The sequence below is a fragment of the Sander vitreus genome, chromosome 20 (assembly GCF_031162955.1).
Source record: "Sander vitreus isolate 19-12246 chromosome 20, sanVit1, whole genome shotgun sequence".
Taxonomy (NCBI): domain Eukaryota; kingdom Metazoa; phylum Chordata; class Actinopteri; order Perciformes; family Percidae; genus Sander; species Sander vitreus.
The window spans coordinates 3,041,961-3,057,513 of NC_135874.1; the positions used below are offsets into that span (position 1 = coordinate 3,041,961).

At 40.2% G+C, this 15,553-nt stretch overlaps 1 protein-coding gene across 2 annotated transcripts in view; it reads right to left on the reverse strand.

The window, feature by feature from the left end:
• The window catches only part of brf1a (BRF1 general transcription factor IIIB subunit a), a 116,456-nt gene extending 102,828 nt beyond the window's left edge, over positions 1–13,628 (reverse strand). Inside the window, exons 1-5 of one of the 2 annotated variants that reach the window (XM_078276771.1) lie at positions 13,384–13,628; positions 12,634–12,746; positions 10,080–10,288; positions 8,010–8,090; positions 802–975 (exon numbers count right to left, since the gene is read on the reverse strand). In XM_078276771.1, coding sequence (XP_078132897.1) covers positions 802–975; positions 8,010–8,090; positions 10,080–10,263 — 439 coding nt within the window. In that variant the 5' untranslated portion in view covers positions 10,264–10,288; positions 12,634–12,746; positions 13,384–13,628. The remainder of the gene's footprint in view (positions 1–801; positions 976–8,009; positions 8,091–10,079; positions 10,289–12,633; positions 12,747–13,383) is intronic. The other variant, XM_078276769.1, reaches the window with a different exon arrangement.
• Between the last annotated feature and the right edge of the window lie 1,925 nt (positions 13,629–15,553).

A 15,553-nucleotide genomic window follows, 5' to 3' on the forward strand; every position in this document is an offset into this window, starting at 1 on the left:
AAAACTATTTAGATAATCAAGCAATTGTTTTAGTAATTTTTTAAGCAAAAATAATCGCTTGTTTTTAGCTTCTCAAATATGAATATTTAAAGCTGATTTTTTTTCTTTGTTTTTCATGATAGTAAACTGAATATGTCTGGGCTTTGGACTCAAACCAAAAAAGGAATTTAAACACTATTTTCTGATACTTTATAGATCAATGATTAATTGGTGATGACTTGTTAGTTGCAGCATAGTGACTAGATGTCTTAGCTCGGCATGTCACATTAATATGTGACATGCTAATGCATGTTCCAAATAAGCTAAGCTTCTATTTCACATTTGTGTACAAGTTGTAGAGTTAAACACAATTTAAAATTATTTGGATGTTTTTGACAAAAACAGACAGACGTTACATAGACGACTGCATATGAATGGACAAAGGAGCGTTTCAGTGCAGCAGTGATCCTATTGGTCAATCCTATTTGACTTTCTTATTTCCTTTTGAGATCAGAGTGTTTTAGGACTACAGTTTCAATTGTGCTTTGGGTGATATAAACAGCAAGTATAATGTTGTCACAGAGTCAGTAAATTAGCTGTGGGCTAAGCCTATATTTATTGACATTTTTGCGAGTCCTCACTCAGAAAATAATTAACTAATCACGATGTACCTGCACTACTTTGATACTGTAGAAAATGTCTCAACAGATTTATGGAGTGTTGTGTGCTATAACCCATTTGTGCATCATGGTCTAAAATCCGTGTTGAATGTACTTTCTATCTTATTAACCATTATCAAAACGTTTTGATAGGAAAGGATACGTGGCGTTCCCTCGGTGCGGCATACCAGGTAGAGACATGCAGCAACGACGTGGGCCGACTTGCGGCCAGTGGTCAGGTGTTTCATAAGCGCCATCTTGTAGAAGTTCAGGGCCGTGTCCAGACAGTGCTGGTTCATCTGCAGCTGGTGACCCAGAGTGTTGATGTTATGTCGTGCTGGATAGACACACACATAAAAAAGCATGTCAGCTCACAGAAACATTGCAACCATTTTCCATTAAAACAGGTACAAGTATTCAGCATCACGTTTGCTTGAGGGCTGTCAACCAATATTCTAAATTCAAATATATATTCTATTGTAAAAAGAAAAGGCAGTGCTATCTCCCTCGCAGCTGGGCTGCTGCTCCTTAAACGTTTATCTCCCGTCTGTGTAACGTCTATATAAATATTAATATAAATACATCCATTGTAATGCCCGGTTGAGCCCAGCCAGTTGCCGTTTTGATTACGTTTCTGTCATGGGGATGGCACTACCAGAAGTAAACAAACAACAAGGGTGAAGAAGAAGATGCCACAAAGGCAGCAAGGGAAACTGGAGAGAAGACAAGATTAGGGAACTTCTGTTGGTAATTTCGACGGACAAATTCAAGGAATGGCAAGAGACTCGGTTGTTTATGACCAAATTTCAAACCGGCTCTGTGATTGCTGCCCACGTCATGTCCTGAGGTCTACAGTGTCGAAATTAAGTTTTACATTATATAGGACATTATTTTATTAGTTTATTTTGCAATATGTAAGCCAGATCTTTTAAAATACAATTCCGTTGAAATAAATATACGTATACAAGTAGTTTGTATCCCGCTGTAATGGTTCGCCCTCTTATGGACATATTGCACACAAATAAATATTCAAATATATTTGAACCTATGTTTTTTTTTTTGAAGGAATATTTAAACATCACGACACAGTGATACACATGCTTTTCCATGGGTAGTGAAGCTACAGTAGTCAGTGTTTGATGTTCGCTGCAAAGACAAACTAAATCACCTGATTAATGCAACGTAATCACGACGTCTCCCGTCCATTTTTCACCGCAGAAAGCTGCTACCAGCCAGGCTAAAGCTAACATAGTTAGCCTAAAGAAACAAGGCATCTGTCCCAACTAACGTTAGGGTTCGGAGCTGCGACGCTGGAAACGTAACACTAATCTACAACAGCAGTCTGTTTCTGATATAACGTCATTTACACTGATTTAGGTGCTCTTGGATACACAGTTTGTTGAAGAGTGTGACATGCAGGCTCTGCATGCTCAGCAAACCAACAATCATGATCAATTTTAATCAATTTATCAACCAACCAAAGCAGGCCCCGCTAGTCGACCACAACCTGACATTTAGAGGAAGCAACATGCATGCATTATTAATATTCACTTTAGCCTGGATTGATATTATATGAATACAATGGTGTCATGTCAGTCAACCAGTGTATTTCTTCCTAATTTCCCTCTCCAAAATCACTTCAGAGAGAGAGAGAGAGAAAACGTTCAATCTCAGCCGTTGTGAAACGGTGTACAACTGCTTTGAGATCATAGACTGTAAATATTAAGTCTATGTTTGAGATATGTTTTCTCTCGTTTGGTGGGTGTCTCTCTAGTTCATTGGCTAAGGTCACAGGTGAGACCCAATCAGCAGAGACGTGTCTGTAAACTCGTAATAAAAAGGCAGAGCTTGCTTGTGGTTTGTCTATTTGTGTGCGTTTCATTAAGTTGCAGTGCGTTTGCCCCCATCGGCCACCGTACCAACACACTCCACAAACCTGTACGGGTGTAGCAGTAGGTGTAAAGAGTTTATAACTGCCAGTGTGTGTGTGTGTGTGTGTGTGTGTGTGTGAGAGAGAGGATCTGAGCTCATCATGTCTAGTCATGCCTTTTAACTTTCAGATCTGTAAATGGCAGATTTCACACACGCACCTCTGGATCTCAGTTTTGTGTTGAATCTGTTTGTCATCATTCCAGTCAAGACGTGAAAGTTGATCAAAATACATTTAAGAAAACAATCTCACCACAAGGTTCACTTATTAGCTCTGGAGCTTTTGATTCTATTTCATTCTTCAGCAGATGAAAGATTCCCAATTGTTGTGGAAACACTTTTAAGGCACAATTGACAAGAATTGTTTTAAAATCACTCAGAAAAACTACAAACTAAAAGATGCCATTTAAAGACAACTCCATGTGAATCTGTCGAAAACAGCAGGTTCAGCTTTGAGGGGAAAAAAGCTGAAAAAAAACACAAAACAAAAAAAACATCCTAAGGTTTTTTTGTATAGTGTCACTATACAAATGTATTCTGCTTGATAAATCTTATTTTCCTTAATTTCAAGCAATGCCAAATCGACGTTTGATTGTAAACAACTGAGCTTTATGAATACTTTTTGTCAAATGAGATTTAATTAAAAAGGACCCTAACACTTAACACTGCTTCCTCCAGCTCAAAATCCCTTCACTTTATAGAAGACATGCAGTACAGAAATACATGAGATTAATACAAATAAATATAACCCCAAGAAGCCAGACACAATCAGAAACAAACAAACCAAAGACCTAGAGGCAAGAGACCAAAGAAAAAAACAAATAAACTCACAGCTTCGTAGAAATGTAGTAGCATGAGATACAAAATAAGGTTTGTATCGGTTGCTTTGGTTTCAACCCAAAAAAGTGAACTGCTTCCCCTCATTACGACCAAGTTTGAGTCACAGATTATAAGTAGGGCAGAGACTCAGCTGTAATCATTAAAGAAATACAAAACTTAGTTTCCTGCCCTTTATGTGACTCTTCAGCTCAAACCCCCAAAACAGTGACTGATTCCTTCATAGGAGGCTCTAAATATATAAATAACACCTTAAAACATTTATATGATCAAAAACTGGGACACTCTGAAGCAGAGTGGCATTTATACATCCACACGGGACGATCAAAGTATCTGGGGAGCTGTTTGTACCAACACCTACATACACCTGGATTAGAAAACAGGTGATTTATGGCCACCAGTCACACACATGCAGTCCAATTTAACCCAGAACGTCACCAGAAAGAACATGTTGCATTTGTTTATCACAGAAGCCACGAGTGAAAGTTTATTCTTGTCCTTGAGTTAGTAGCTGGAGCGCTGTCCGTGGCCCTGTTTACACTGGGTTTTAAATTGCGTTTTGGTGATCCAAACACAAGTGGACAGCCGACACATCGCCGTTCACACCCGTATCTACCACGCGTCTCCAGCTGAACACCTGCGTTCAGATTTCCTTACTGGCTAAGTCACCAGAAGGTCAAAGGGCCCCGTGCACAGTTATAACGTCCACGCTAGCGCCAGTCATGTTGTGTCAGTACAGCTGGAGATACCGCCGTCAGCAGAATCCAACACATCTCCTTCCAGAGGGTTTGATGGACGGTCTGCAACACTTCATCAAACAGCAGAGTAAAACCAGTAACAGCATCAACTGGGACGGGGTCAAAGTCATCGACCAGCGGACGCCAGAGAAAGATCAGGAAGATGTTTACCTCCGACGCCAGAGACAAGCTTGGAACTTTATTGATGTGGTAACAACCGAATCATCTCCATGACAACCGCATCATTCCCACGACAACCAAATCATCCCCATGACAACCAAATCATCCCCACGACAACCAAATCATCCCCACGACAACCAAATCATCCCCACGACAACCAAATCATCCCCACGACAACCAAACCATCTCCAGTCACCGATGAAGACAGTGAGATGTGGCTGGAAGCTCCAGAGAAAAGCCAGTAAGTGGACCTTGAGTTAAGATTATTACATCAAATCACTGTTTGTCTCAAACTTACAAACCGTTAACTGCAAATTCATCAGACACAAACATCTTGTCCTTACCGGTAGGTAAAAGCCCAGTTCATGGCTTGAAGGAATACTGTAGTTCGACATTTTGTTGAAATATGTTTGTGCATTTTGTTGCCAAGTGTTAGATGAGAAGACTGATACCAACCACACACATGACAGCTGTATCAATGTTTTAGTCCACCGCTCTGCAAGAATGCATATATCTGAAAATGTCAAATAACTCTTTCTTTAATAAAAAGGAAGTAGTTTCAGCCATGGTGGAGCAACAGCAATTTGATTTTTTGTAAAAAATCAATGTAAAACAAACTAGAATCACAGAAGATATGTCGCCTCATATTTTGGTATGAATATATCCACACACCTTCCAGCTAAACATATAGATTCATGGGAATCCCACACTCAGTTTTTACTGCAGCTCCATTTTGTGATTCAGACAAAGTGTGTTTTTGCACATAAATCTTGCCTTTAAAGCTACATTTAAATTCTAGCCGTTGCGTCCACACACTCACTGTGTACTGATACATGAGGGACTGGTCATACATTATTGTCCAACACAAATACAGGAAGAGGTGGGGTTTGTGCTCCCAGATATGAATCAGTCGGCAGTGAGACTGAGGAGGAGGTGGTGCAGACGGCCGCTGGGGAAAGTTTGTGGAGGACAGAAAGAAAGAAGAGCTGTTCCACACACACACACACACACACACACACACACACACACACACACACAGGCTATTCCCACTGCCACACACAGATAAAACTTGAGCTTACACACACGCACACACTTAAAGCTTCAGTGGAAAAAAACAGCAGAATCTGAAGTAGAGTGAGACCTCTTCCCGCAGCTCCCATGATAAATCGTCTGGAGCAGGGTCACACCCATTGTTAGCCTCCTCCCTGGTAGAGATGCATGGTGGCTGTTTTCTGTATGATGTGGGACATACTGTATAAAGCTGAGTGAATGTAGGGTTACTTTAAGTTGGGAGTATGACTCACTGTGCCCATGCATACATCATGCTGTACCAAGATCTTCTGACGTCAGATTTGTGTTGTAAACTAGAGGCTTGTCGAGTTTATTGTACTGTTGTTCATCAAAGTGAAGATTGACCAGATCCCAGTAAGCCATGACGGTGAGCCAGCATGAAACCAGCTGGCCTTTATGGAATCATTTTTAATTAAACCTGCTATGACACGCTGTGAGAAAGGTACATTAGGGAGCTGCTGGTAGACGGTTTTGTACATTTGGACAGAGCCAGGATAGCAGTTTTCCAGTCTTCATGCTAAGCTAAGGTCAGCTAACCATCTCCTGCTTCATATCACCATGCAGACCTGAGAGCAGTATTGAGCCTCTGATCTCAAATCTCATTCCCACCGTAATAAGCATAAACTATTGCTTTAAAAGCAGTGTGTGACATTGATTTATATACACACACATGCATATAAATCAAACAGCATAGAAAACATATCTTGAAGCCTCTACATGCACGCACACACACCCAATTACAAGTCGAATATAAAGTAGTATATAGTATAGTATTCCCCAATCCTCATCCTCCTATCTTCCCTCACACACAAACACCGTGACTCAACTAATCCCCTATCGACACACACACACACACACACACACACACACACACACACACACACACACACACACACACACACACACACACACACACACACACACACACACACACACACACACACACACAACTCAGCGTCTGCTGCAGTCTGACAGCTCTGTGGCTCCGTCGCTGAAACATCAGCGGCGCAGACGGCCGTCGCTGCAGCAATCAGCTGCTCAGACTCTCTGCCCGGCAGCCAGCCAATCAGCCGAGCGGTTTTCCCCCCGTCTCTTTCAACAAGTTGTTGTTGATGCGATGGGTGTAGCATATATCGTTCACGATAATTCCGGTGTAATTTTTTATATGATTAAAAAATGTATATTGTGATACTTGTTGATGTAAGGGCGTCATACACACAGCAACAACAAGCATGGCTGAAAGCCAAATTGCTACCGGCTCCACTGGTTTAACGTCCGTCATTGTTCTGAGTTCATATCAATTCAAAATGACAGCAGACCACCTCAGAGTGTCACTTAGACAATATCAGGACATTCTGATGTGGAATTTCAACAGAACAAACCAAACAGTTATGGTATTTTAGAGAAACTATCAAGCTATATATTGTATATTGCATAATAGTCCCCTAAAAATAGACAGATATTAATTATTAGCCATATCGCCCAGCCCTAGTTGAGATAAAACAGCTGTGTTAGGTTGAGGTGCGGGGGACACCACAGAGAAGAAGAACGAGGAAAAGGTCAATTTAGAGGCTGACAGATATTTACCAACAGGGCCTACGTTATCAGCTCACACTGGTTCATCACAGGGAAAGAAAAATCACAGAGAGAAAAGCTGCAACTCTCTTGGAACAGAGGAAGGGGGTATTTTTGTTCCACTACTACTACAGTTTTGGTTTATTTTAATCACTAAAATATCACTCTCTGCCAAAATCCAAATGAGAGAAGCTCTCAAGAGAAAAATGTAGATGTGCTCATCTGTACTAAGGCTTTCACTTTTTTTTTTTTTTTTAAATGTTCATGTTGCTCTCAGCGCTCTCACAGCATCTTTATCAGAAAAGCACCACTGTAGACCTGCTCAGCAGCAAACAGCAGACAGACACTGTAGTGTCTAGTGTAGAGAGACTGGCTGGTGGACAGAGTGGAGCATTTAGATAATAAAGACAAGATATTTAACCCAGAAACACTTTAAAGAATGACATTAAGTTAATAAAAAATGTATTAGGAGACGTGAGGTGAAAGAAAGCTTCTGCTGGGACTTAAGGTGCATTTACTGTCTGAGGGGTTCTTTGAACAAACAGGATAAAAAGATTCAAGGTGAATCAGCAAAAAAGAGCCTTTAATTACTCGGCTGCCGTGTCAGACGAGGTTAAAAACGCCAACGTGTTGCAACACAGCTGCTTTCTGAAGACAACACTTGCACGCAATACAGAATAAGTTGAAATAGAAATATGTTTTCCTGACATTAAATTGCAGCCTCTGCTGTAAAAGTCTTCATCTCCTCTTTTGCAATAAATGTTGACTTCATTAGATTATTCTACTTTGTGTGCTTATTTAATGTGTCTATAAAACAAAACCTGTGCATTACATGTGTATAAATGATGATCTTGACCCTCAACTACTCCTATTTTTGACTTCTACGTGTGAAACGGAAAGCAACAAGACAATCAAGTAACACAAGTCACATTATCAAAAGACGCAAACTTCACTATCAGGAGGAACAAAGCCGTTTGAGTGTGCAGCAGGGGCTTGTGTAGATTGTAATGAAGGCATGCGGCGCCCTCTGCTGGTCACTCACCTCTCTGCAGCGTCTTAGCTCTTGACTCCCTCCCCATTCCCGTGTAGTGTGCATCTCCAAAAGAAGGGTTGAAATTTCCACCTGAAACAAAAGATCAGACAGACTCACATCAGAAATGTCCCTATCCCACAATAGATAGGCCGTGTAGACCATACTCCAGCGCTGGCACAGCGCTGTGGAGATAGGTCTGGCAATGCGAGACTACCTGGACTGTAAACTCTGGACTGTTTCCAGCAGCGGGAACTTCATTTAGATAAACCTTACTATTACAACACAAGTAGGGCTGCCACCATATACTGTATAATATTAATGGACAACGCATCCGGTTCGGCGAAGTGCTGCAAATGTGGAAGTGCCTTAAACCTGCATTCTATCTGAATTCCAGCAGGGGGAAACACATACGGTTGCAAAAGGAGGTCGGTTTCTGTAGAAGTCTATGAGAAAGTGACCCACTTCTCACTTGATTTATTACCTCAGTAAACATTTTCATAATGAGTTTATGGTCTCAATCGCTAGTTTTAAGTCTTCTGCAACACAGAATGATGTTCATTTTTTGAATTATGGTCTCGTTGATTTTAAAATCGGCGATAAAGCAGGGGGTGTTTTAGGGCGTGGCTATAATGTGATTGCTAGTGAAAGTGTGCAACGTAACGGGTCTCCTCCCTCACTCCTCCCTCTCGTCTAAAATCGTCACATCTGCAACCAGGATGGCTGCGCCCTTAACGGAAAACTCGACGACGGATAGCAGATCTCCACAAACCAATGGGTGACATCACACATGCTCTGTCCATTAATATACAGTCTATGGCTGCCACCAACAATAGCCTGGTTTTCACGATTAATTAACCTGCTATTTTTTAAGATTTGTCGTTAAGTCTATAAAATGTCTGAAAACTGTGAAAAATGTTGCTCAGAGTCCAGAACAATGTCTTGTTTTGTCTGACTGACAGTCCAAAAAGACTACTATGATAAGTTTATTTCTAGAGCACATTTGAAGAACACTAGGAAAAACTTTTTTATTCTCTGCCAATCAACTAATTGTTCTTTGTTCTTTCTAGTTGCTCTGAATGATGTATTATCTCAAACCTAAACTAAATCTCCGCTCTAAAACAAGTATGAAGTATTGTAATCCAACCGCACCCTCTAGTGGACATCTGTAGGAACTACAACACATTGAGCATGAGTCTGTGCAGACTCAGCAGGAGTGAGCCCTGCAGGCTGACGGTCAAAGATAACCTGGAGGTAAATGTTACACACTGATAAGCAGCTGTGGACGGACACACACGGACACACTTCTGACATGTAGAAACTCACTAATGGTTCTCATCTTTATGTTTTATTCAGTTTCTTTAAAAAAAAAAAAAAGAAGAAAAATCACAAGATCAGTTCTTTCTTTAAAAACAGGACTTGTACTGTTGTAGGTGGACTTTAACATTTGTTTTAGCCCAGGTGACTTTAGATTAAGCCATCACAAAAAAGTACAATGTTTGGGGCTCTCATTTCCAATTTGAAAAACAACCCAGAAATACAATCAGAAAGGCAGAGACTTTAAGAGGAAAGTCTTTCTTACCCAATCCAAAGAAACAACTTACAGTAAAAATATAGCTTCAACAGATCATAAAAATATGAATTATTATTAATAATAAAAAGGTCACACTGGCAAGTAACCGATTCAGAGTTTCTCTTGCATCTTGTTAAACTTTGTCCCTTCTGGCCACCATACTCCCTCTCGGATTATAAGTTAATTGAATCAATCGAAGCATGACCTTTTTTACCAAGAAGGCTCCTCTATATTAGTGAGCAAAAGAAGCACATATACGTTACAAACTGCTCCAGTTAAACAGCCAGAGTTTGGATCATTTTTCTATCCAGGCAACAATGAAGCAAATGTTTTGTGTATCTTCCTAAAAAAAAAAAAAAAAAAAAATCAGAAAAAGTATCACACAGTGTGACACTTTTATTTTAAGTCTACCTCCAGTGATCAACCCTCGGTGTGCATTACTTTTCTATATTATATATTGATTATCTTTCTAAGCATCATCTGCAAAAAGCTCTTTTTCACACTCTCACCTTCAGCAGAAACAAACTGTCCGACAGCCGACGAGCTGCCGCCTCCCGTCTCCACAAACTCCACCTCGGACACGATGATGTTGTCCTCCAGCACCGAGCCGCAGGTCATGCAGACGGCGTCGCCGCGGGCATGGTCCACGTCGATGTCCGAGCTGCCGCAGTTCCTACACACCTTGGAGCTCATGGTGGCGGACGGCGAGCCTCAAAGCCTGATGGGAAAACATCAGGGTAATTAAAAAAGACCTCAGCATTAAGCAACAACAGTTACATGCATTCTTTGTAGATAATGGGTCTTATGTGGATTTGTACAAACCATTCCAGTGGTGGAAAGTAAACTAAGTACATTTACTGAAGTATTATACTTGCAGGAAGTACTTACAGTAGTACATATTTGAGGTATGTGTGCTTTGCTGAGTATTTCCATTTCATGACGATTTAGACTTCAGAGGGAAATATTGTACTTTTTACACCACTGCATTTATAGTAGTTACTCTACAAATGTAACATAAAACACATTAAGAACATCCAAAATATTATGCATAAAAAAGTCTTGAAATTAAAACCTCAGCTTTAAGCAACAAAAGTGAGACATTAGCTCATTTTTTCAGGGTTCATTGTCAGAGTTTAGTTTCTTCAACACAAAACTCCCTTCTACTGCCTAACGACAATTCCCTGCAGCTTTTACTCTTTGTAAAAAAAAAGTTGCATCAAAAGTTAAGCTGCTGGCCAACATGCAGGTAGGAGTTAAACACGGCGAGCGGGGGAATATTAACAGCAAAGTCACTGTCCCTGCACTGTTTGTCTGTGCAGGGACAGTGAAGCCTGACTCTCTGAAATTAAAACTAGTAATCGTTTCTGTATTTTTGGGATGATATTGTCATCAATAAAACCATATCAGATCCACAGAAATTATAATAAATACAATGACCCATACATAAACCTGGGTTCCCTCTGAGGTAAACTCAGTTTTTTGTTAATATTCGATTAAAAGTCAGAGCAAACCCTGTTTTCCTTGTCGGTTGAGTTGGCTGGGAAACCCCAAACTAGCGCATGGTAACGTTGACAGTCAGGTGGAGAGCAAGTCCGTTTACTCGTATACTGTGCTGAAGCACATTTTAGAGATTCTTGTATTTTACTGGGGTATTCCCATGTTATGCCCCTTTTCTACTTCTACTCCACTTCATTTCCAAGGAAAATATTGTAGTTTGCACCCAACTTTATTCATCTGATACCTGTACTTTCTGGTTCCCTTTCAGATCACAATTTTACATTTTTAAAACATGCCATAACCTTACAAAATTAGTATAAATAGCCAGTGGTTCCAAACATGTTTTGCACGTGGCCCCTTACAAAGAAGCCGTGTCTAATTGGGGCCCGTGTTTTCAGCTTTGTGACGATGTTTCCAGCTGATCCAAAAGGCGTTTTAAAGACTTTATTTAGCTTAAGGAGGAGGAGAATTTTCTCAACACATAAAGGAACACTTCATCCTTCAGTTTATCTCACACATTCAACATCAACACATCTGGAGATACATGGTTTCACTGGATAGTACGGTGGCCCTGGGAGGCCACTGCACTGCAACTTAAGAAAACGCATGCAAATAGATCACAACACGCAACAATAAGAGAACACAGGCATGATCGCAACAATAACAAACTTTTTGTGTGTTGTGGTTTATTTGCGTGCGTTTTCTTATTGTTCAGTGTTTCCTCTATATTGATATAATGGCGGCGGCCCGCCACAGTAAAATGTCTTCCCCCACGGTATCAGAAATAGGGCAGACGCACAACAGGGCAGACGCACAACAGGGTTTCCGCTATGTACACCGCGCAACGCCGCTCCTTCAGCTGTTTATGAAAAGTCATAAAGTCGTAATTACACGACTCTGCAGAGCCGTGTGCTCTACTGAACTCAAGCGAACTGTCACCCGCTCTCTCTCCCCTTTAGGGTGAGCAACTGGAACAGTGACAGGACGTCATCACTCGCGAAGTCATGGCAACCAAATAAACAACAGGGTGGGTACTACTTGTCACTCAATCTTAGGCAAAGTAACAGACAGCGACGAGAAACAGCGACATGAAATCCGCACTCACGCGGTCCCGTGAAATGCTGTATTCCTCCGACACGCTGTATTAACCTTACAGTTTTAAAACCGTTGTCCAGGTTAGTGGGGGTGCATACCACTCAAAACCAACATGAAAAACTTAGCTAGTAATGTTCACTCAGTGTTTTGTTTTGTTGTTATACTGTGTGTAAAATGAGCGGTGACGTTAAATCAGTACGGTACCGTCTATTTGCTGGATGGTTTCAAGGTAACGGTCGGTAGCTAACGTTAGCAGATAAGCCCGTACTTTTTTACGTTCACCCCCCCTCGCCGCTGCTGCAAAAAATAAAAAATTCTAGAGATAACACTGTTGGTGCATTTTCTTAAGTTGCAGTGCAGTGGCCCTCAGGGCCACCGTAGAATAGGTAAAACTGTCAGAGAAGTAACTAAGGCTGTCACACAAATGTAGTTTAGTTGAAGTAAAAAGTTGCATGAAATGGAAATACTCACCTAAAGTTTAAGTACCTCAAATTGTGAGTACTTGTAGAATGTTACTTATTGCTAATAAGTTACTTTCCACCACACTGCCCAGCAGGAATTAAAAGTGGCACCACATTTACCAGCTGCAACATTAAAGTGATAAACACATTAATAATAATAATAATTACAATCCAGTAATACAATACAAATTATTCTAAAATGGCCCATTTTGAATAATGAGTCCTTTTACGTTTGGTACGTCAATTATATGTTGATTCTAATGATTTTGTTATATTAAATGCATGACTTACTAGTAACAGTAGTGTAGTATTACTACTTATTCTACTCGAGTAAAGTATCTGCATCAGCTGCAGTGATTCTGCTCTGCTCCCAGTAGCCGGCTAGCTACGTGGCACTGCACCCGGGGGGCTAGCTCAGCGTTTTCTTTTTAGCTGGCCAAATTGCAAATCTTTTACGGGCTAAAGTCGGCAACCACAACCATGACCTGTCTCGTTTTTTTTCCCTACATTAAGTTTAATATGTATATAACTTGTCAATGAGCCGTTAGAACAGCATGTGTGAACCTTTCACATGTTGACAGCTGAGGGCAAGAAGCTAACGGGTCGCTGCTAGCCGGCAACACCGACTTCCTACACACCTTAACAGACATGAACGTGATGTAATGAGTATTTAATGAACATAGCAGCGTCACCGGTGGTTAAACACACACACACACAATGAGAGTGTGTAGGTGCCGGTGACTGTACATGTGTTACATACCTTCAGACTGGTGAACAGCAGCCGTTTGCAGCCACGCTGGGACGCGTATAAGCCTCCCCACCGAGTGTTTTATACAATAAATCAAATTTTAAAGTATGTATCATTGACTGCGACACTTATCGCATTGTCACTGTGTTAAGTAGAGAGCAAACAGCAACGTCACAGCGCGTAGAGGTTTGCTATATACTGTAATATCGCTGCAATCCTTAACACAACACACCCAACATGTGCGTTTGATGCTGTGGAGAAATGGGCGAGACCAACTCGGACCGAAGGGGTGGCGCAGTGTCAAAATGTTTAATTTAAGTATTAATAATAAAACTCTTTTTGGACATGAGGTAGAAGAGGAAGGATTGTGTTGTAATTGTTATGTTGATTGTTAGGATAATGTAAAATCTGCTAAAATTATAGCATATAGAGTTAACACCGGCACCAGAATCCCCTACTTGTGTAAACGCACTTCTTACTTTCCTGCTTTTAAAAGGACAGTTACGCTACATTTATGGATATAATGGATGTGGGGAATGAAATAAAATAAAGTAAAATCTTGTCTTTTTCTTTCTTCATACTTTCTATTCCCCATGTTTATGCCGTAACTATTTGTTGCACTATGATTTTTATACATTGTGTCGATATCCAACCACTAATGGAATGTAGCCTAAGTACATTTACTCAGATACAAATTTGAGGTAGGCTACTTTACTTCAGTATTTTTCATTTTATGCTACTTTATACATTTCTTTATACATATTCATTTTTAATGAATGGATGAAATTCCCTCTTTAATTCTCTGTTGAGCTGTAGTGGTAGAATTGCAACACAAAACAGGGAATTCCATACTAAAAAGGCTTTAAATCTGGAAGATGATTGATTGATTGATTGATTGATTGACTCAGACTGCTGAAGCCTCAGATTAGCTTCAGACAAAACCTTTTAATACATTTTACACAGAACAAGGGCTGTTGGATTTTGTCCTTCACTTACAATTGAAGCATTTCAGGAAGGGATATTGTAATTGCCAGTCATAGACTGTAAATATTAACAGTCCATGCTGCCAGTATGAATGGAGGAATGATTACAGCATGCAAAACCTGCTTCAATACTCATATGGTCACCTAACTACTGTTTTAAGGCTAATTGATTTATGTCATTGGGATGTTGCAAAGTTAATTTGTACTTAATTCAGCTACCTAACTGAATTGCAGCAATCACCTTTGATCACATAAACACTCCTGAAAACACAGCCAGCATCTGACCTAAAGCCTGTCAACTGGTCTTGTTCTATAGAGCAGACGTCAAGACTTGTCCATCATTGCAGAGAACCCTTCAAAACTTACAATAGTACGGCTCCTCTAAGCTCTGTTGACGGTTTACAGTTCTGTAGGTTTAGCCTAGTATTACCAATGTACCAGTACACTTCACATCAAACCTTTTCTCCCCACGAAAGAAAAACCACATCAGCACAGAAAACACTAACATAGATGAGTACGATTAAATGGTTTTATTATGACAGTGGATAATATGTAAGAGGAACAACAGTCTGAGAGAATGCCTTATTGACTGAGCTCATGAAGCCCAAAAAGGTCCTCTAGAGCAGTCAGTCACAAGTCTCTTTTTTTTAGCCCCACCAGCTCCTTTTATTTTAGGCTTCAGATACTTTCCTTATTAATGCACATGTTACATTGACATAGACCCCCGAAGCATTAGAGCAACTTCAAAGAGTATACAGATTAGGGGAATTACTAGAATTGTTGGGTCTTTATAAATTACAGTGTGGTCTAGACCTACTCTATCTGTAAAGTGTCTTGAGATAACGCTTGTCTTGTTATGATTTGATACTATAAATACAATTGAATTGAAATTAGAAAGTTGTAGTGCTTTTCTAGTATGGTAAAAATGAAGTCAATCATTTTCAGAAATTAATATTTGACCCATTCTATTACATATACTAATTATCTTCACTTATCCAACTATTAATACAAAAGTCGTATTGTCTGCCAAACTTGATGAATAGCAAGTTACAACAAACTCATTACATAGTTATAGAAATCATTATTGGTGTTTAAATTGATTGAATTGTTGTAGTTTAGAGAGAACTTTCCTCAAGAACGCTAAACAGGATTATGATGAGTGGAAGCAGCCACGATGATGAAGAAAGGAATACTGGAAC